Source organism: Alexandromys fortis, unplaced genomic scaffold (assembly GCF_014885135.2).
Source record: "Alexandromys fortis isolate MF-2015 unplaced genomic scaffold, M_Fortis_MF-2015_v1.1 scaffold_16, whole genome shotgun sequence".
Taxonomy (NCBI): Eukaryota; Metazoa; Chordata; class Mammalia; order Rodentia; family Cricetidae; genus Alexandromys; species Alexandromys fortis.
This window is the reverse complement of record NW_026067893.1, coordinates 19610172-19631866: the sequence shown is the minus strand read 5'-3', so window position 1 is coordinate 19631866 and position 21695 is coordinate 19610172. Positions and strand designations below refer to the sequence as shown.

The following is a 21695-nucleotide window of genomic DNA, read 5'->3' as shown; positions in this document are numbered from 1 at the left end:
TTCAGAAGACAAAGATGACTGGAAGTCAGAATGAGGAGGAAACAACATGGTAAAGAAAGGGTATTTTTGATGTCATAGTCATGATATACTTGAACAAAAATGACAATAAAAAATCTATCCAATTGTGTGATGAATATGCATTAGTAATTTTTTATAAAAATGGGTAAATATTTTAAAAATTATGTGATGTTGTAGTGATATTTCATTTGTATTTTGATAAATAAAGCTTGCCTGAGGAACAGAGAGTAAAACAGCCCTAATGGTCAGCCTTATAGATCTAGCAGTGGTGACTCATACCATTGATCCCAGTAGTCACATTATTTTGGTATAGAAATCTGGCAGTAGTTTTGTACACCATTAATCCCAGCCCTAGAAAAAAGTACAACATGGGAGGAGACGTCTCTCAGACAGATTCTGAGAAACCTGAAGGCAGGATCACCATTTTATACTGAGGAAGACGTAAGAGTCAGTGGCTGGTTGTTTTGCTTTTCTTACCTTCAGGTTGAACCCCAATATCTGTCTATGAGTATTTATTAATTATGTTACATGATGTTGATAAAAAACAGACAAGCTGACAAACAAAAATGTAATGAAGGGTCAATAAAATGTTTTCCCCAGAGTCAGTTCATCTTTGCTTGAGTTACAGTAATTGGTTATACTTCATGTATCACCAACAACTCTTTTCTTAAAAAGCAAATAAAAATGTAGATCTGTTGAAAACAGAGGCCAATCTCTCTTTAAGAATTCATATATTTTTATAAAAGTAAAAGTTTCTCCAAAGCATCCTGCTGACTTACAAATGTGCCAGAACAAGTGTCACTCTGGGAATGAAAGGAGCTCTGCTAAGACTGTTTTATCCAAATCTATTCTTTGGGATTTTAGAGCAATATGATTTGGGTAAATAATTGCTGCTTATTTCATTGAAAATAATGAGCATAACCATGAATTTGGGTTATTGAAGTTTATATTAGCTCCCTTTGAAGCCATTTTTGTAATCTTTGAGCAAGATTACAAAACCTGATCAGACTCTTCTGACTTCTGTGTAGAAACAATGATGACATAATAATTAACTAGATTCACGTTTACTGGGAATGCTAGTGATTATGATCAGTATAGTGTTGTAGTCCACAGTCAAGAAATTATGATGACTATAATTAAACTACATGCTTTTGAATAGGGAAGGGGACGAAAATACAAGAAGTGTGGGTTAAGTTAGAAATGCTCCCTTTGGGCTCACAGTTGAATACTTGAATACTTGGCACCCACTTAATGGGGAGTTTTAGGTCATATCAAATATTGTTACTGTCTAGAGTCTATTCTGCTCACATAGTTTTACATCTGCATTGGTAGTATGAAGAGACTTCTCATACCTTTCCTAAGGAAACTATTGTAAAGCCAGGGGAGTAAGTAAATCCACTAGATAGTCAGTTTGATTTCTAAATTCTTCCAACTCTGAGCTGTGAGACACTGGCAGTTCTTTATTTCCCATTACCTTTAGGGGAAAAAAAGATCTTTCATGGTTGGACTACACAACACTGAAAAACAAACAACTTTCCCCAGCTAAAAAGCTTAATATATATCTTCTGATTCAGGATGTGTGTTTAATAGCTACGTTTTGTTATCTTAGTTTTATAAATGACCAAAGAGTAAAATGAGGAGCTATAGACTTATATTGCTTAATGAAATATGTCCAAATGTTTAATATAGGAAAGAAATATTTTAAAGACACATGACCATGATGGTGCACAAATATATTTCTAGCCATTGAAAAAATATAGCAAAAGAAATGTCATTTTGAGGGCAACCTAAGCTACACAGAAAAACTATGTTGACAAATAAATATATTTCATAGAATATGCAAACTATCCATAATGTTAAATTCCTATCTGGTCACTAACCTGAGAATGTAAATGTTGAAGTGTTTTCTTCCATTTCAAAATTCATGTATGTTTTTCGAAAATAGTCGCTCATTATAAATGTTTTTAAGATTTTTATTAGCACTATGAGGACAGTAATCTGTACTGTTAACCCGAAATTCAAATGGATACTCTGTAAAGAAGGACAAGGGTAACAAACATATTATTTTTATTTCTATCAGAAGGACAAAGTCTATGAGAGAGAGAGAGAGAGAGAGAGAGAGAGAGAGAGAGAGAAAGAGAGGTTAAAGGTTATCGTATTGGCTAGTCAGTGATGTTCCAAAGAAGGACATGTTGATTTACTCTGTAGTGTTATAAAAGCTCCATGCTGGCTGAGCACAGCTGTGCCAAGCAGAAGGATCTCCATGGATGCAGTTGTGGTCCTGGTGCTCAGCCTCTGCTGTCTGCTTCTCCTCTCACTCTGGAGACAGAGCTCTGAGAGAGCGAAGCTCCCTCCTGGCCCCGCTCCTCTCCCAGTTTTTGGTAATTTCTTCCAAATAGATGTGAAGAACGTCAGCCAATGCTTGACCAATGTAAGTATTCTTTGTGCTCCTCCAGCACCTTGATAAAGAATAAGCTGACAGTTGCTTTAGATGAAAATCTAGTATTTGAGGCAATATTGCTATAAATAATCACAAAGTCAAAATTCTTGCAAAGCATTGTGCACCTTATGACTTTTATAGCTGGCCAAGTATATCTAATCTTGTTCCTCAATAGAATCATTCATGGTGACTTACAAATTTACCTTTCAAAAGTGGGCCTTACATTGCTGCATCATTTTGTCTATTCCATTGGTCTATTTGCCTCGTTTTTGTGAGTACCAGACAGTTTCTATCACATAACTCTATAATATAATTTGGTGTCAGTTATCGTTATATCTCAAACAGCATTTTTACTCCTTAGGAGGGCCTTGACTATTCTTGGTCTTCTTAAGTACCATATGATGTCCTTTGCTCTTTTTCTAAACCTGTAAATATGGCATCAGATATCTGATGTATAGCATTAAATCTATAAATATAGTAGTTGAGTTTAGTAGTATGTATGTTTTGTTTCTTGGTTTTTGTTTCTTCTCTGGTCTTCTGACTGCAGTGGCCTGTGGTTGAGGAAAGAGTCTCCACACCTGTAGGCTGGACTTCTGTACGTCATAGTGGAGTGGCCTCTGTTCAAACAGGGTGTTTCTGCCTGAGTTGGGGAACTGGGACATGGTGGGAAAGATGGGAGGCTTGATGGTGGTTTGGGTGGGCAGGCGCTGAAACAGAGGGGGCAGTCAGCAGACATGTGTGTGTGTACTATATGGAATTCTAGAGTTCAGCGTCCTGCTGAATGTTTTGGCATGGAAATTCATGGTAATTATTGTGTAAGAAGCTGTTATATGTTTCTCTGTAGGTGATCAATAACTGATATTCACTCACCATAATGTTATATGAATAGGCTTCAGAACCATTTGAAACTGAGATTCGCCTAACTAAATATTATTAAAATACAATGAGGGATAATATCAGAGGGAATGAAGTTGACACCATGAAAATTAAAATGACCCTTTTTTGCTAGTATTTACATTTTTCTTTCCTATTTTCAGTTCTCAAAAGTCTATGGCCCTGTGTTCACTCTGTACTTGGGCATGCAGCCCACTGTGGTGTTACATGGGTATGAAGCAGTGAAGGAGGCTCTGATTGATCATGGGGAGGAGTTTGCTGGCAGAGGAAGCTTCCCAATATTTGAAAAAATTAATAAGGGCCTTGGTAAGCAACTATGCATGTTCATATGAGGGGTGCAGTGTTTCTGTTGAAAGTGAAGACTGAAAGGAGGGGTGGGACCTCTTCCTTAGGCACAGGTTGGACCTCTCTGTGGTTTCCACCCATCAGATCTCTCGTTTGTCCCTAGAATATTTTTCTAGTGCTTTACCATTTCTTTATTTCTGAAATTTTATTTTTTTTAAAAACTATCTTTTTTCATTGTACATACCAATCACAGTTCCCACTTCCTTCCTTCTTCCTACTCCTTCCAACTTCCTCTCCAGCACACTCCCATCCACTCCTCAGAGAATGTAAGGCTTCCCATGGGGAGTCAACAAAGTCTAGCACATTGCTTTGAGGCAGGACCAAGGCCCTCTCCACTGTATGTAGGCTGAGCACGGTATCCCTCTAAAGAGAATATATTTCTGAATTCCAGTGCAAGCAGTAGGGAGAGACCCTGTCTTTCCATTTCTTTAGGCATTGTTTTTAGCAATGGAAACAGATGGAAAGAGATAAGGCGCTTCACTCTCACAACTCTGCGTAATTTGGGCATGGGCAAAAGAAACCTTGAGGACCGTGTTCAAGAGGAAGCACAGTGCCTTGTGGAGGAACTGAGGAAAACCAATGGTAAGTGCGGATTTAAGCATTTGCATAGTCAAGGTGTGTGTGTGTGTGTGTGTGTGTGTGTGTGTGTGTGTGTTTGTATGTGATGTTGATAACACCCATTCTAAAATTATCTTTTTAAATCAGAAACAATGAATATAGGTTTCATGATAATTTTGTTTTGATTTGAATAATTGTTCATTTCCATTAGCACAAGTGTACTTTGTCTTTGTGGATCATTTCACCACATAATAATTGAGATTTATAACAGTGGCATAGCCCAATCAGAGGATATTTGTTTTCATTTTCTTGAATTACAGAAGTTTGAGGAAATTAACAGAGCAGTACAGGGATTCTTCTAGGCCAATGTTTACAGTCCTAGGTAACACTGATGTAATTTACAGTGTCATTTCTTAGCCTAGTGTAATAGAATTTTTATCAATTATTTTTCTACTATAGCATGATCTTAAAATTGTATTGTCTTTTTTTAAAAGTTGTTTGCTACATTAAGAATTTTATACAATGTGTTTTCATCATTTTCACCCACCCACTCTACTGAGATACACCCCAGTTTTCTATCTACCCTACTTGGTGTTGTCTCTTTAGTTATTATGCACCTGACATGATTCAAGCTTTACATATAAGATTTTTTGTAAGAAAAAAATTTATTAAGAAGGAGCCATCACCTATACTCCTCAAATTATTTTGTAAAATAGAAAAATGATGAAACACTTCTAAAACTCTTTGTACCTTTGTTGGGGGAGGTTGGCCACTTATTCTGCTACCTTCCTAGAAGGAAAGTAGTCTTCCTGGCCACCTGGCTAGCTTACACCTGAAATAATCACACAGAAACCATAATATTTAAATAACTGCTTAGCCCATTAGCTTTAGCTTCTTATTGACTAACTCTTACATCCTAATTTATTCCATCTCTCTTAATCTGTGTATCATCTTGTGGCAGTGGCTTACCAGCAAAGTTTTGGCATGTCTGATTCTGGTAATGATTCCATGGCATCCCTTTGACTATGTCCTTCTTTCTTCCAGCATACAGCCTAGGTTTTCCTGACTAGTTCTGTTTTTCCCTTGCCATAGGCCCAAAGCAATTCTTTATTCTTAACCAATAAGAGCAACACACAGACAGAAGGAATTCCCACACCACTTCCCCTTTTCTGTTTAAATAAAAAGGAAGGTTTTAACATAGTAAAATTATATATAACAAAACAGGTATCAAGTAAGAATTACAGTTACAACATTTATATCTACCTTATCTTTTATCATAACTTAGAAAAACTATAACTCTAAATTCTTCAACTCCATCAAAGACATCATATCCATACAGAAGGATATGATATTACCTAAGTAAACAAAAAGTTCATTGTAAACAACTTCCAAATCTCTAGAAATAACAGAGATATTTTGCTGTCTGGACAGTCACCCAAACTTCTTCTGTATCATTGGGGCATCCATCTTCAGCCTACAGCCCCATAGTATCCAGCAGACTTTTCCATGAAGCAGGAAATTTCAGAGACAGTTGTGCCTATATTGGCAGTTTGCCAGTCACTTTTATTTTTGTATCCTCTAGAATGTCTAGTAGAGAATTTCATGAATCAGGAACACCGAAGTACCATCTCACCTTTATCAAGTTTAGCATGTATTTCTCTGCTGGTCCTGTATTTCCAGTTTAACAGTTCAGGTGAGAGGAGTTTCTTGCCCAATGGTTTTACTGCCTATATTTCCTGCCTGGCCAATCAATGTTTATTTAAAACATGATTGACAGAATACAGACAATTCTTCCACACCAGTAAAGTGTGTTTATCATTTTTCAAAGTCAATTCATTATAGAAAAAACATCAGAAGAAACTTTTCTGAGAGCTGAAGAGACGGTTTATCACTTGAGAGAAAATGCTCCTTCAAAGAAGCAGCAATGGGTTCCAAGTGCCAGTGTAAGGCAGTTCCATGAGATCTGACATGCTCTCCTAGACTCCACAGATATAACACACAGACACACACACACGCACAAACATACACACACACTTGTGAATTCATGAACACAAATAAAAATAAGTATAAAAAAGAAATTTCATCATGATTTTTCAAATTTTAAGCATTAGATCAACATAGCAATTTAATAATGATGATTTTGTGAGATGTTTACAAATCTAGAAACTACACTGTTTCTCAAATATGCTGTGTAGAGTTTGAACATAATCATCATTTACATCTTTTAAAAAATAAACATTATTGTTGCTAATGCTGTATATACTGTGTGCTTCATATAGGTATTTCATAGAAGTGTAACATGTGTTTCGAACACACCTTCCTACCCTCACCTTTCTGGTCACCCCACTCCCATTTTTTTGATTGAATCCTCCCATGGGACTCTTTGTTTTAACTAAAAAGATTGTTTATTTTTACTTTATGTGTATAAATGTTTGCCTGCATATACATGTGTGCACCACTTGTGTACCTGGTGGCACAGAAGTAAGAAAATTGTATCCTATTCCCCTGAAACTGGGGTTACAGAAAGTTATGAGCCACTGGGAGGCTGCTCAGAACTGAACTTTGGTCTCTAAAACAGCAGAAATTACTTTGAATGCACAGCTCTCTATCTAGCACTGACTTTCTTATATTTTGTGTCTTCTCAAGTACTACGTTTACTTCCTCTAGAGAAAATGCATTGTTTTCAATAATGAAATGAGAAAAGGAAAGTTTCTATTACTGCCCTCATATTGTTTTCCCTCTTGGAATTTAACTGTAATAAGAAAGTTTTCACTTTATTTAGTAATGCAAACAAATCCACATGGAAGGGGCTGTTCTTGAAATTACACAAGGAAGATTTCTTCCCACATCTCTTCTTCTAATACCAGAACTCACCTGCAGCGAGTTTCCTCTTTCCTTGGATCAATACTTGCTTCTTTGGTTTACTCATTGTGGCTGAGTTCTTCCAGGTGTACACTTTTCTATTTTCATCTGAGTGTTACAGGGTCATTGGGTATTCCAGTAAGAAACAATTCTTTTCCAAATACTAGAAATTTCAAGTTTAAAAACCTTTTGTTTTCTTTCAAGTACCAGTTAGTTTAAAGTGTAAAAATTGCTGTATCAGATATGGTCTGTTCTTCTTCAACTACTGAGGATGAGGCCACCTCAAATTTAAGATTAAAATGATACATTGATTCCAATATAATGAATGCATAGCTGGTAGGAAAATTGTAGATAGGATATGGTTTACAACTTCTAATGACTTTTTAACCTGTTAACAAAACCAAAAAAATTCTCTTTGTCCATTTTAATGGTATGTTTTTTCCAATTGTTTGTTCAGGTTCACCCTGTGACCCCACGTTCATCTTGAGCTGTGCTCCCTGCAATGTCATCTGCTCCACTGTTTTCCAGAATCGTTTTGATTATAAAGATCAGAATTTTCTTAACTTGATGGAAAAATTAAATGAGAATGTCAAGATTATAAGCTCCCCCTGGATGCAGGTGAAGTCAAGATCTTTTCCTCCTGAAAACATATTTTTGTTCTTTCATTCTTTCATTCTCAAAGATCAAATTTAATATGTACTGAGAAGTGGGGTGGCTAGACAACACAGCTCTGATTAACGCATTATGTAGAGAATATCAGGAAGGCAGGTCTAAATCCTTTGTTATACAAATAGCAAAACTGAAAAGCAGTTTTCAGATTGGTTCAAGGCTACAAGTTTCGTATCTCTTGGTTTTCCACTTGATATTCAGAGAATTCTTTGTATAAAGTATTGCATTCACATCTGGAAGTTTGGCCAGGTGTTCACAGGACATTCTTCTATGCATAATTCTTATCTTTTTGGCCATTAAACACATTTTTTTTATCATATTACTAGGCAGGAATATTTTAGTTTAGAACGACTAGTTCCTTAAAGGCAAAAGAATATTTATGGCAATGAAATCTGCCAAGAAACACTGAGTAGTTTCAGTGGTTTGATATGTCTGCTGGAATCCTAGTTAACAAATAGACATGTAGAAATGAGAAGATGAGTGGTTTAATGCTGTGTGGCCCACAATCCACATACATCTCAGAGTTGTCCTAGACTGAAGTGGCATCTCCTGAACTCTCCACGAGAATGGCTGTGATCCAGGCTGCCCAGTAAATCAAGGAACCAGGCAGTCAGGCACTACTATGGTGAGCAAATGTATGGTGTGGTATGGGAGAGACAGAAAAACAGTTCATGTATTGTGGAGAGAGGCACATTTGAAGAGGTAAATAGTGAGGAGTGGGTTGAGGTGGGCTACTTGGTTGCTAACCAGGGCTAAACTTGGGTGTTCGCTGAAGCATGGCTGCTGCCAGAGTTCATGTCTGGGTACATAGATCTGCTGCAGCCTTGATCTGTGTTGATGTCCACAGCTCCTGAAACCACCTTAGGCAAAGAGGAAAGAGCTGTACAGGGTTGATGCTGTCACTCACCAAAACACTAGGGAGAATGGATCCTGTTTCCCCTCGTGCCAGCACAGTGGATCAGGTCCTGTTGACAGGGGCATGGGTGAGCCAGGCATACAAAGTTGAGCTTGGTGGATCTGACATTAACTGCCCCTCTTCTGCCCTGTGGTATCATGGATCGGGGAGAGATGCTGCCCACTGACTCTGGCAGATGGGAGAGCTGTCCAGGATGTCATAAGATTGGGAGAGTTTTCTTTGTCTCCACCAGCTGCAAAACTCAAGACACTAGAGCCAGGACATTGCTTGATCAACACAGTAGAGATGACATTGTTTACAGGGGTATAGGCGAGTCATTCCTGAAGTTCCGAGTGTGGGAGAATCACTACTCATCTGTCTTGGGGTGGTATGGTTGGAGGAGAGATGTCTCCTTTATCATTAGCCTCTCACTGCCGGATTCACATGAATGGGCTGGCCCTCCCCTTACCAGCTGTAGCACTCATTGCCCTGCTCCTAGCCTGGGCAGCACAGGCGAGTGAACCACAGATGAGCTGGCCCTGAGGTCGTGAGAGTGGAATAGCTGGCAACACCCACTAATCTGCCATGTGGTTGTAAGGTCTAGGGAAAAATGTCCTCCTCCTTTTGCCACTGCTACCTGTGGTGTATGAGGGAGCTCCTTACCAGATTCAATGCCTTAGAAAGCTGATCCTGCACCTCCATAGGTAGTAAAGCAGAGTTTTACTACTCTGAACCTATTGATTAGGGTGCTGGGCTGCAGGTGAACTAACCTAGATAATGTGAGTATGTGAGATCTGGTCCCTCCTTTCATCTTCTTATGGTATGGGTGTAGGAAAGATTGCTTACCCTCACTTGTAACTTGTGGCAGGTTGCAGGGATGATCCTATTCTCATAATATTAGGAGAGTTATCCCAGCCCTTTATCAGCTGCAGCTCTTGGAAGAGTGGCCCCTGCAGGCAGCTTGGGTAATACAGTCGATCTTGCCCTGATGATGTAGGTATGTGAGAGCCAACTCTGAGGGTAGGAAAGCTGCTCCTTATTATAAAGAGTGGTAATGGAGGAGGGTCATTTGTCTATGTATTACTTTCATTGGTTGATAAAGAAACTGCCTTGGCTTTTGATATAACAGCAGCTTAGCTAGGCAGAGTAGACAGAACAGAATGCTGGGAGAAAGAAGGCAGTGAGCCAGCCGTTATGGAGCCAGCTGCCAGGTTAGACATGCTGAATCTTTCCTTGTAAGCCACCACTTCATGGTGCTACACAGATTATTAGAAATGGGTTAGTCAAAATGTGAGAGTTAGCAAGTAAAAGGCTAGAGATGATGGGCCAGGCAGTGTTTAAAAGAATACAATTTCAGTGTTGTTATTTCGGGTATAAACCTAGCTGTGCAGGAGCTGGGCAGGAACGCAGCCCGCAGCTCCTTCTACAGAGTGAACTAGCCAGAGCTATGTCAGAGAGCTCATCATTGTGAGTAGAGGGGGAGAGTTGAATAATTGGCCGACAGTGCAAATACTTAGGCCAAGATCTAGGGTTATGAGTTGATGCCCCTCAACATCTACCCCACCTGTGATCTGTTGGAACATGGGGAGGAGCCGGTCCTGCAGATCTAAGGCTTCGGGGTCTTCATGATGCAGGGTAGTGACAGGATATCTAAGATTCCCAGTAAGGGCCCTGTATTGATAGTGTAGCAGAAAGCAGAGACCCCGAGGCAGTCAATGACTCTTCGCAATGAATGCTTGCGAAACAATGATAAATGGATAAAAGGGTGTACTGCCTGACTCAGTCACAATACAGCTTCCATGATAAAATTTTTTTCTTTTCTTTTTACTCTTAAATTTTATTCCATTTTATTTTGTGGGGAGGAGTTTAAGGACTGAGGGTGGATGCGTGGGGTTATGAAGGTGAATGGGATGGGGATGCATAGTGTGAGGGACACAAAAGTAAATAAAAAGCAAGTAAAGAAAGAATACCTGTGATCATAGAGAAACCCGGAAAGTCTATGCCACACTTTTGCTTTCAAACTCTCTTGGAGTTCCACCCACTTCTAATGATTTATTCCATGTCATAGTCTAGTTTATAAGAGTTAAATATGCATTGCTACATTACGATATAAATCAAGTTGCCCAACTCATTTCACTACAGCCATCATCTAAAAAGTGTAAATAACAATGATTTGCATCATGTCATACTTCAGACTTTAGAGAATAAATGGTATGAGCCATCAGTCAGTTTTCACAAATAATCATTATATTAAAGAAGGATTCATGAATATTGAAACTTGATCATGATCTTTCATCAATAGGGCAGGAATTCCCTCCCACGCCAGTTCTTCCTACTACCACAGAGAATTGCTATATGTATGAAATAAAACACCTCTTCCTTTTGTTGATCGCTATTTTTCCTTCATTTCTGAATCTATAAATTCATTTTTGTCTTGCAATATATTATGGATATATGTATTTCCTCATTTAAAAAGTTCTTTGGCAAGGACTGGAGGAATAGGTCAGTGTGTGCTGATCTTCCAAAGGACCTAAGTCCAATTTTCAGCACCCATGTTAGATGGTCCAAAACCACTAGCTTCAGGTGATCTGATATTTTTGGCCTCCAATGTACCCACACATACATGGCACACACATGTATGTATGTATACATACCATATACAGAACACATACATGACTAAAAGTAAAACAATTAATCTCAACAAAATATTTCTCTCTCTGATTTTGTAGGTCTGCAATAATTTCCCTTCACTAATTGACTATTGTCCAGGAAGTCATAACACAGCATTAAAAAATGCTGAGTATATCAGAAGTTACCTTTTGGAAAGAATAAAAGAGCATCAGGAATCATTGAATGTTGCGAACCCTCGGGACTTCATTGATTATTACTTGATTAAACTAAAGCAGGTAAAGTATTTATATAAATTTATTTTATTGTCTGAGCGTGTTGTGGTTTGTTGAACACTGAAATGTTTGTTAGAGATGGTTCAAGTCAGTATCATTTGAAAAACAGTTTTAGTATTTATTATGTGTTGAGATGCACCACATGGATACTGATAATATAAAGGAAATTTGTTAACTATAACACATTGTCTCTGTTCTTTAAAAATTGTAGCTGAGAACAGCAATACAAAGGGCAGGTAATATGGGAAAAATTCTAATCAAGTAGAAAATAGCCAACTATCGTGGCAGTGTGAATAGTGGCACCATAATGTGGTTGTGTGGCTAGAATTCCTGCATGTCCAGTGAGTTAAAATAAATTTGGATATGTTGTTATTTTAAAAGGACAGCTACAGGAGTTAGTTTCAGAAGGACTGAGTGATATAAGGGAGATATGTGGTGGGAAGAGAGTGTGTATGGAAGAATGAAGTTTCGAGTACAGTTCAAGTTAATTTTCACAAAAAGGGGGTAAGGATTGGTATCTATTAGGTATCCTGATGGCATGAACTGCATTGGCATTGTTTAGTTTATTGAAAAGATAATTTTCCATGGAATTTTCTTGGAACTGAAAAATCCAGTTGAGTCTAGATTATTGGGATTGGTTGTGGGCATTGATTCTACTCCACTGGTCTTATGTGTCGTAATACTTAATAACCTGGCATCTGAGTGACCCGATGTTGCGGGTTTTTTGCTAGACTATTTTTCCTATTTCTTGTTTTTTATCTGACTTTTAGAGATAGGGTTTCTCTGTGTAACAGTCCTGGCTATCCTAGAACTTGATTTGTAGGCCAGGCTGACCTCAAACTCACTGAGATTAGTCTGTCTCTGCTTCACAAGTGCTGAGATTAAAAGCATGCACCATCACTGCCTGGCTAGTTTGTAAGATATAGCTTACAGAATTAGTCCACTGAGTGTGAAGTGGTATCTCAGGATTGTAGTAGCCATGTTTCACTTACATTACGTTGGTACCGTATGTGGTTACAAAGCACTTGCAACTTCTGGCTCCTTTTCGTTGGAAAGCAATCCCTTACTATGATAAAGCACACCACACCACTACTGATCACTCCTTTCCCTTCAGACCATCTTTAGCAGTTGTTAGTGTGGTTTCTGTAGGTACAGACTTCCATGCAATGAATGTATCATCTAAACTGACTCAGTATATGTGGCATTTAACTTCTGTTTTCTCGTACTTGCATGAAATCTTGGACATTTGTCTAAGTTCATCTTGTTTCAGTACTTCCTCCTTTTTGTAGCAAACTTCATCTTCATTCATTAATAGCACAATGCACTTATTCCTCATTGACGGATATTTGTGTTATTTCTGCCTGAGGCTTCTCTAAGGTCTCTCTATATTAACATATGTTTACATCATTTCCTTTTACTTTATCTTCAGGACTGAGATTTCTGAGTCTAATGATAATAGCTTTATGGTTTTCTTTTTTGAGAAACTGCTTAAAAATTCACATTAATTTGGTATTTCATATCTATGAGATCCCCTATTTCCCAAATAGCTGACAGAAGCTGTAACTTTAAAACTTAACAATAATTAACAACAAATATTTACAACACTTCAGTTAGTATGAAGTAGTACTTCAAGACTGATTAGATTTGCATCTCCTTCACAAACATTGAAAATGGACATCTTTTAATGTGGTGTTTTGCCTTTTCATGTCTTCAGAGAATTTTTATTCTAATATCTTTGCCCATTGGACTGTTTGATGTGTGGAGCTATGGAATTATGTATCTAGATAGAAACCTTTCCACACAAATAACATGGAAACATATTTCCATTCTGTAGGTTATCATTTGTACATTCTCAGTTGTGTCCAGAATGCATTAGCATTTTGTTTTGGATGAAGTCTGGTTTATCTGGGTTTTGAAATTATGTTCTGTAATTTATGAGTACAAATCATAAGAAATGAGGCCCATCCTTGGTCCATGGTTTTTTTCGCTTCTAGCATCCTTCTTTCATATAGGTATTCTGCTGTTCTGTCATCATCCGATAAAGACTCTTCCTTTAGACTTCCTTTAGTCTTGGAACTCAGTTTTAAAATATTGGCTGCAGGTGTATAAGTTAACTCTTTGCTATCAATGCTTTATTGGTATTGATATTGATTTGTGTGAAAATACTTCATTGCTTTCAATACTGTAGTTCTGCAATAACATGTTTATATAATTATTTTATGTTTGATACATTTGTTTTACTTTTTCAAAATTTTTATTAATTCTTTGAGAATTTCAGGAGATGTAATTTGAACATATTCCTCAACTTTCATTGCCCTCCTCACCATCCTCTTAACTCTTGTTACCAAACTTTGTGATTTCTTTTTTTCACTTTTGCTGCATTAAGTCCAATTTCTGTTGTTCATCTAACCTCAGGCCTGTCATGCAATCAAGCAACAAGGAGCCATATATTTGTAGGAAATTGACTCCCTCTTGCCAGGAACTAATCAGTCAGAATTGGGGTTTCATAATTTCTATCCCTACTTTGTGTTGTGTTTTTATCTGATGGAGCGTACACAGTTTTGGGGCAGGCTGTTACAGTCGTTGTAAGTTCTCATGTTCATTTGTCCTTTTGTGTCCAGAAAACACTGATTCCTTAAAGTTACTGATCACAGAAGATTCTTATATTTCTCCCCCCTCTTCCACAAAGATCCTTAAACTTTCTGGGGAGGATTATATTATGATTTAGGGGTGATCAGGACACAATGCTTCATTCTCTGTACATTGAACAGTTGGATGTCTCTGTATTGATTTACATCTTTTGCAAGGAGAAGTTTTTCTGATCAAAAATGTCAGATTTCTGTTCTATGAATATAGTAGTAAGTCATTAGCTATTATTTAAACACTTTTCCCACTAGTATATTAGAGCAATAGATCCCACCAATTCTTAGACACATAACAGTGACAGATATGGGTCTTATGTGGGTGGGTCTTGGTGTGGGACAATTCTGTATTCTGTCAATTATGCTTTAAATAAACACTGATTGGCCAGTAGCCAGGCAGAAAGTATAGGCTGGACAACCAGACACTAAATAGAGGTGGGACAATGAGAACAGGGGAATTCTGAGAAGCATAAAGCCCATTCCTCCCCAGTCCTGCCCAGACACTGAAGAAGGAAGATGTGACCCGCCCTGCCAAAAAAGGTGCCAAGCCATGTGGCTAACATAGATAAGATTAATGGGCTAATATTAGTTATACGAGCTAATATGAAGCCTGAGCTAAAGGGCCAATCAGGTTATAACATATGTAGACCTCTGTGTGATTTTCTTTGGGGATAAATGGTTGTGGGAACTGGGCAGGACACAAACCTCAGGCAACAGAACAGCATCCACATGGAAAACTGCATCTACATGAAACCTGAGAGAGCTTTGCCCTCTGAGCTTATCTCCAAAGAATATCAGCGTATGAAAACACCTGTGCATTTGTGTTTGTTTCCCGCTGTGTTCCTCAAAATAGCTCAGATAATCAGTCTAGAACTCTTCAATGGGGTGGTTTGTAGGAATTGTGGGAAACACATGCAAGGATATGTTACTTTTTAAATCTAAAAAAATTTAGTTATTAATGCATTGAAATAGAATAGGCTTATTTACCTCAAGGACAAAGAATCTTATTACAGACCCATCTTAGTTTAATAGAGAATGCTCAGAGCTAGAGTCAAATGTCTTCCACTGTTCTTTATCATAGCAAGAACACAGTTCTTCAATTTTATGTATGAATCGGTATATCCCAAGATTAGATCTATCTCATATTCTTCTTCTTTTTGAATGATTTTGAGAGGACAGAATACATAATGAATAAAATGTTTCATTTATGTTTTTAAGGCATTAAAGTACAAAACTTTATACATTTAAGTTCAGATAATCACATCATTGCAAGATTTAGGCTAGTTGGGAACTTAGGGTAAAATTGAAACTCATGAAAATCTTTGTCACAGTCTTTGAAATTATTTGTGAATTTCTTCTCTACTCTACATTTAACTATCTTTGTTGGCAACAAAATAAAATAAATTTTTGTTGAAGTCTTACTATTAAAAATTTTGCACATAAATAAGACATTATGCCAAATTAACTAGACCCAAAAATCTATACAACTCAATAAACTTCCATACAGCTAGAATAACCATTGGGAATGAATGTTATGGAATTTTACTTTAAATTTTACACTTTCTGTAATAAATATATAAATTTGCATGAAACTGTGGAGTCATTGTTATCAGATGTGCTGATAAAGAATTTATCAGATTATTCCATCAAATTATTCTTAGGCAAGCCACAATCAACAATCAGAATTTACACTTGAAAATCTGGCAACGACTGTACTTGACCTGTTTGCTGCTGGGACAGAGACAACAAGCACAACCCTGAGATATGCTTTACTGCTCCTGCTGAAGCACCCGGATGTCACAGGTGAGGACACGGGGGGTGACCACCGTGTCCCTATAAGATGCGGAAAGACTCTGCTAGTGCCCTGTGTGTTGTTTTTATTACAGAAGTGTCTCAGTCCTTCACATTCATTGTTATAAGCAGCATGACTAAGAGAAAAAAACTTTAAGAAAAACAATCAATTCTGGTCAGTGTCTGAGATTTCTGAACTGAAATAGGCATGACCAGTATATGTTGTCCTGTGGATACATGTCCTTTTATTCTCAAGTTATGTTTTTATGTCAACAAAAATCTTTTAGTTTCTTTCTCTCATTCTGATGAATCTAACTTTGGGNCCTGTGGATACATGTCCTTTTATTCTCAAGTTATGTTTTTATGTCAACAAAAATCTTTTAGTTTCTTTCTCTCATTCTGATGAATCTAACTTTGGGATGGAGAAAAGAAAACTCTCCTCACTGAAGCCTAAGTAAAAAGCCTAGACTTTATTGAATCTGGCTGGGATAATGTGCATTCTAAGAAGGTTCCAAAATATTTAGATTCTCTAGAATGATATTTTGATCGATGTGGAAAAATGTAGATTCAGAAATTTTGTCAATTCAGAAGTCCGTTTCCTTAAACTTTTGTTGAGCAATGATCTTTTACAATGTACCAATAGTGTTTTCCTTTGCATTGTATTTTAAAACAGATTCAGTGGTCCAGCAGATACAAAACACACTCTCCCTTCTGTGCCCAATACATTATAAAAGCACAACCATGTACCATATTTTTTAAATAGGAAAAGATGAAAACAAGCAGCCAAGAGGAATAACCAAATTTCTGAAACACTATTATGAGGGATAAGAAAAATGTAGAACAGGAAAGATGATGTTGAAACATTAATGTTATTTGAACATGCATGTAGTAAGACACACAAGCTGTGACTCTGTATCTACAGACCTGTAAAGATTCTGGTTCCAAAGCAATAGCAGATTAAGAAGAGAACAAAGATGAATATAGGATGCTGGATTGCTGAGATTCCTTTCCCAGTCCCATTCATCATATCACACTTCTCCAGGAAAATAAAATTCTTACAAGAAACTGAGGGTAAGAAGCTCTTTACCTGATACACTGATGAGTGGCAGGGAATGAACAATGCATAGGAATGAAAGCGGAGGCTGGCAGCGTTTGAGTCCCAAATTCTAGATCTCAGGTCCTTTTCTCTGCCTTGCTCCATGTATATGAGCAGTGGGGTCACTCATCCAGAAAAAAGGAATAAATCAATGCCCCTAATTTTACCAATATAATCGAAAATATTTTCCATATATTTACACAATGGATTGAAAGCACCCATCCAAGACACAGATTCATGGTGTTTTCAGGAGTGAGTAGAAACATGGCACCCTTCAGGAAAATACTTGAGTCACACATAAACTTTCCTCATTGAGACTACACCAGAATTATTCTCAAGATCAGCTGGATTCTTATGTCTTTGCTGTCTTGAGGTGTCACTTTTTCAAAAATCGATTTTCAGCATTCTGATGGCTGTAAGGTGAAACCTCAAAGCAGTTTTGATATGCATTTCCCTGATGACAAAGGCTTTTGAACATCTTTCTAAGCTCCTCTCAGCAATTTGAATTTCATCTTTGAGAATTCTTTGCTTAGATCTGTACCCCTTTATTAACCGGGTTACTTGTTTTCTTGATATCTCATTTTTTGAATTCTTTATATATTTTGGATCTTAGCCCTTTATTGAATGTGTGGTTGCTAAAAATATTTTCCCACTCTATAGCCTACCATTTACTTTTAATCATGGTGTTTTTTCCATGAAGAAACTTTTTAGTTTTATGAGGTTCCAATATGTTATTGTTAATGAAGTGAGGGGAAAAGAGAAAAGTGTATGTGTGGTGTGTTTAGCTTGTATTTGTTTATGTAGATGATGAGATGTAGCCGGAATTTCATTTCCCAATGTATGATTGTCATAATAGTTGTGTTATGTGGTAATATAAGAAATAGTATGATGTTGTATTTCCCCTCTGTATGCTGAGAATATATTTTATTACCAAATAGGCTACTTGGCCTATGACATGTCAAAATACAGCAGGAAGGAAATCCAAGTAGAGATAGAGAAAGAAAGAAGGCAGAGTCAGGCAAATGCCATAAACCACTGAAGGAGAAAGATGCTTGAACCTTACTGGTAGGCCACAACCTCAAGGTGAAATACAGATTAATAGAAAAGGGTTAATTTAAGATGTAAAACCTATCTAGCAATACACCTAAGCTGTTGGCCAGTGTTGTAATTAATACAGTTTCTGTGTGAATATTCGAGTGTGGGAACAAACATGAAGAATCTTTCAAATTGGACACATGCAACACACACATATTCGTAAATATATATACAATAGGATATGATTGCAAGAGAATATTGTATTTAGGTACAGATTTAGTATCTGACTTTTCATGTCCTTTACCATAGACTAAATTATTTGGAAGAATTATATTGTTTTATTTGATCTTTTTAATTACTTATGCTTTATTTGCTGTTACAGCTACTAAATAATAAAAATATCCTGATATATCATAATATCTGTAGAGGATACTGATATAAATCCACAACACAGAATTTCTGTATAAATATATGTATAAATACTTTTATCCATGAATGAAAAATGCACTTTTACACTTATTTTGTAACACCTATATTGTGCTGTGCATGGTCTAACATTGTGCCAAAAATGTTACCTTTCTCCCATTTCCCCCTTTGTCACTGTGACCGAATAGCTAAAGTCCAAGAAGAGATTCACCGTGTGGTTGGCAAACACCGCAGCCCCTGCATGCAGGACAGGAGCCACATGCCCTATACAGATGCCATGATTCATGAGGTCCAGAGATTCATCAACCTTCTCCCCACAAACCTGCCCCATGCAGTGACCTGTGACATTAAATTCAGGAACTACCTCATCCCCAAGGTAAGCTTGTCTCTTCTCTGCTGCACCTCTGTGCTCTTGATGTTCACAGGTTCACAGTGTTATCCTGTGTTATCTGAGTTATCTGGTGCTGCTGATGGCTTATACTGCTTCACGGTGAGAGGGGCAGCTCTACTGCAGGTACAGATAGAACTGGTAATGACACTCCCACATTTGCTCTCTCTTCCAAATGCTGTTTGGCAAAGTTTAGGCATCTCTGTTTGAAGGTCCACATTTTGTCAATTTTCCAAAAGTCTTTTCTGACTTTTTATCATTATGAGAAAAAAAAATCTCCAAATTGGAAAGAATTGATATGCTGGATTCTTCAACTCATCAATAAAGTTATGTCATTCAATCATTTATTTGTGATATTTATCTCTGCCCTGTTTCTTTTCATTGATGTAGTCTGTAAACATTTCCGAGGTCTCCTAAATGGTGAGTATCTTTCTGTTATTATCTCTCTAGTGCCGATTCTGATTTTCTTTCCATTAGCTCAATAGAATCAATTTATGTGATCATTCTGTTTGTCTTAATCTTATCTGAGCATATGAGTTTTATTATTTCTAATAATGTTTCTGTAGATGTATGTGAAATTGAAGGTGTTATGTGGGCTAATACTTTTCTATATACTTTTCATATTCCTGTGTTCTTAGTTTGTCTTCAGTGTGATGAATTGCAGGATGGTGATGAACAAAACTGTTTGCAATGAACATTTTTTGTCTCATTTCTCATTAGGATGAAGGATAATGACTTTAATATCTCTTTATCAATTTTGAAGTCCTAGGATACACTGATAGTTGTGTAGATCAGATGAAAAATTTTGATCTGATTTATTTTATGGTTTATGAGATACTTTACTGTGGAGCCAATTATGTTTGAGTATGACCCAGGTACATAGACTTTCACTTTGAGATGAATTTTATTCACAAAAGTCTGTATATTATTTTCAAAATGGTTCTTTATGCCCATTTTATGGTTTATGTATTCTATACTTTTGATCACCGACTGTATATGGTATAAACACATTTATAATGGAATTCTCCACTACACATTGCTTATGACTTCTAGTTTAAGAAAATTCTCTTCATAGTTTTTCTTCCTCAAATTTGTTCTATTCTATTTTTATATTAAAACCAAGCTTTTGCCTTAAAAAGGAGTTTAAATTGATTCATGATGTCATTATGTTGTACTTACTTCTGTGGCGAATTAGTGCTATTTTGAAGATATCACAAATTGCAGCTGAAAAATGTAGAATTTTATTGGAATAATTTTATTCATAAAGCATGACATTGGTCTCTACTGGGATTCTTCTTTTTTGAGGGAGGGTGGAATGGCTCAAAATGATACTGTTAAGGTTCCAGTTACTAACATCATGTGCTGATGATAGAACTTAATTCTCCATTTGGCAGTAGGTTTTCTGTATGATAACAGACTTAGTATATGAGTTAGTTTATCTGTTTGGCTAAGGGACATTCTCAAGGTAAGACTGCTGAGGTCTGTGGTTAACGTACAGAATTTGGTTAAGTTTACATACTTAGACCTAACTAAATAATAAGTATAACAAAGGTCAAAATAGTAAATGGCACATTTGCTCATATCTTCCTTGGGCTTAAAGCTTAGCTAGAAGTGAGTGTTGTACCAGCTAAACTTATACTCCATCATCACTCTCCTTCAGGTTCATGACATGACAGGTTTCTTTGGGATGTAGAATATTCTATTCTTGTACTTTATGAAACAACCGAGTTGATTGTACATTCTGAGAAATAGGATAATGATTTCTTAGATGAGAATAGAGCTACTGATCTCATCAAAACAAATAGGATAAGAAGGAACCAATGTTCTTTGCCATAATTGTTCTGGCAGATTTCAGCCTTTCTAGGCCAAGAAGATTTTGCTGCCCCTTCAGAAGCTCTCATTACAGTAGAAAAGCAGTCACAGTTAACATGTAAACAAATGATTATGAACATACTATGTTCAATGCTTGTAGATACTAGAACTTAATTTTCACATAATTTACACATATCATTAATGGTCTTTTTAGTTTTAAAAGTTTAGACATATTTAGATAAACTGCTTTCTAATATGTGTTGGCAGCCTTGAAAAAGATTTGTAGACCACATTCCTAGAAAGTTTGAAATGATATGAGGTTATTTTTTCTACTAGTTAAAGAGAACTTGCCTGCACCAGTTCCCAGCAATTTCTGTGTCTTCAGAAGTTTTATTGATTTAGCTGTCACCAGATCATCTTACTTTCATCATACTTTGTTTTATGTTATTGTCTCCTTCTCCTTCCCACTCCATTCCTCTTTTTTCTCCCAAATAGTCCTCGTCTTGCATTTCTGACACAACACATATATATTTATGCATATCTATGCATTTCTATATTTATGTTTGTACATTCACATAGACAGATTATGTACAAGATTGAACACATATACTTCTGCACATAGCACTGCATTTTCTTTCTTATAATATATAAACACAAAGATAGATTCTGCAAGTGAGAGAAAAGGAGTGGTATTTGTCTTTCTAAATCTTCTTTTTTTTAATATAATTTTTTATTGAAAAAAAAATTTCCGCCTCCTCCCATCCTCCCATTTCCCTCTGCGTCTCCCTTTCCCCGCCTCCTCCCTCTCCTTTCCCCCTCCTCCACTCCTCTCCCCCTCCCTCTCCAGTCTGAAGGGCAGTCAGGGTTCCCTGCCCTGTGGAAAGTCCAAAGTCCTCCCTGCTCCATCCTGGTCTAGGAAGG

General features: G+C 37.0%; 1 protein-coding gene across 12 annotated transcripts in view; it reads left to right on the top strand.

Annotated features, from left to right (window-relative positions):
* Nucleotides 1-21695, top strand: part of LOC126503086 (cytochrome P450 2C25) — a 222092-nt gene that overhangs the window by 66753 nt on the left and 133644 nt on the right. The window contains exons 1-8 of one of the 12 annotated variants that reach the window (XM_050144576.1): nucleotides 2245-2449; nucleotides 3496-3658; nucleotides 4130-4279; nucleotides 5838-5948; nucleotides 7575-7735; nucleotides 11411-11587; nucleotides 15888-16029; nucleotides 18763-18950. The exons of 6 other annotated variants lie outside the window; for them this stretch is intronic. In XM_050144576.1, the coding sequence (XP_050000533.1) occupies nucleotides 2282-2449; nucleotides 3496-3658; nucleotides 4130-4279; nucleotides 5838-5948; nucleotides 7575-7735; nucleotides 11411-11587; nucleotides 15888-16029; nucleotides 18763-18950 (1260 nt within the window). In that variant the 5' untranslated portion in view covers nucleotides 2245-2281. Of the gene's footprint in view, nucleotides 1-2244; nucleotides 2450-3495; nucleotides 3659-4129; nucleotides 4280-5837; nucleotides 5949-7574; nucleotides 7736-11410; nucleotides 11588-15887; nucleotides 16030-18762; nucleotides 18951-21695 lie in introns of those variants that run through there. 5 more of the 12 variants (XM_050144575.1, XM_050144662.1, XM_050144648.1 and 2 more) reach the window with 5 other exon arrangements.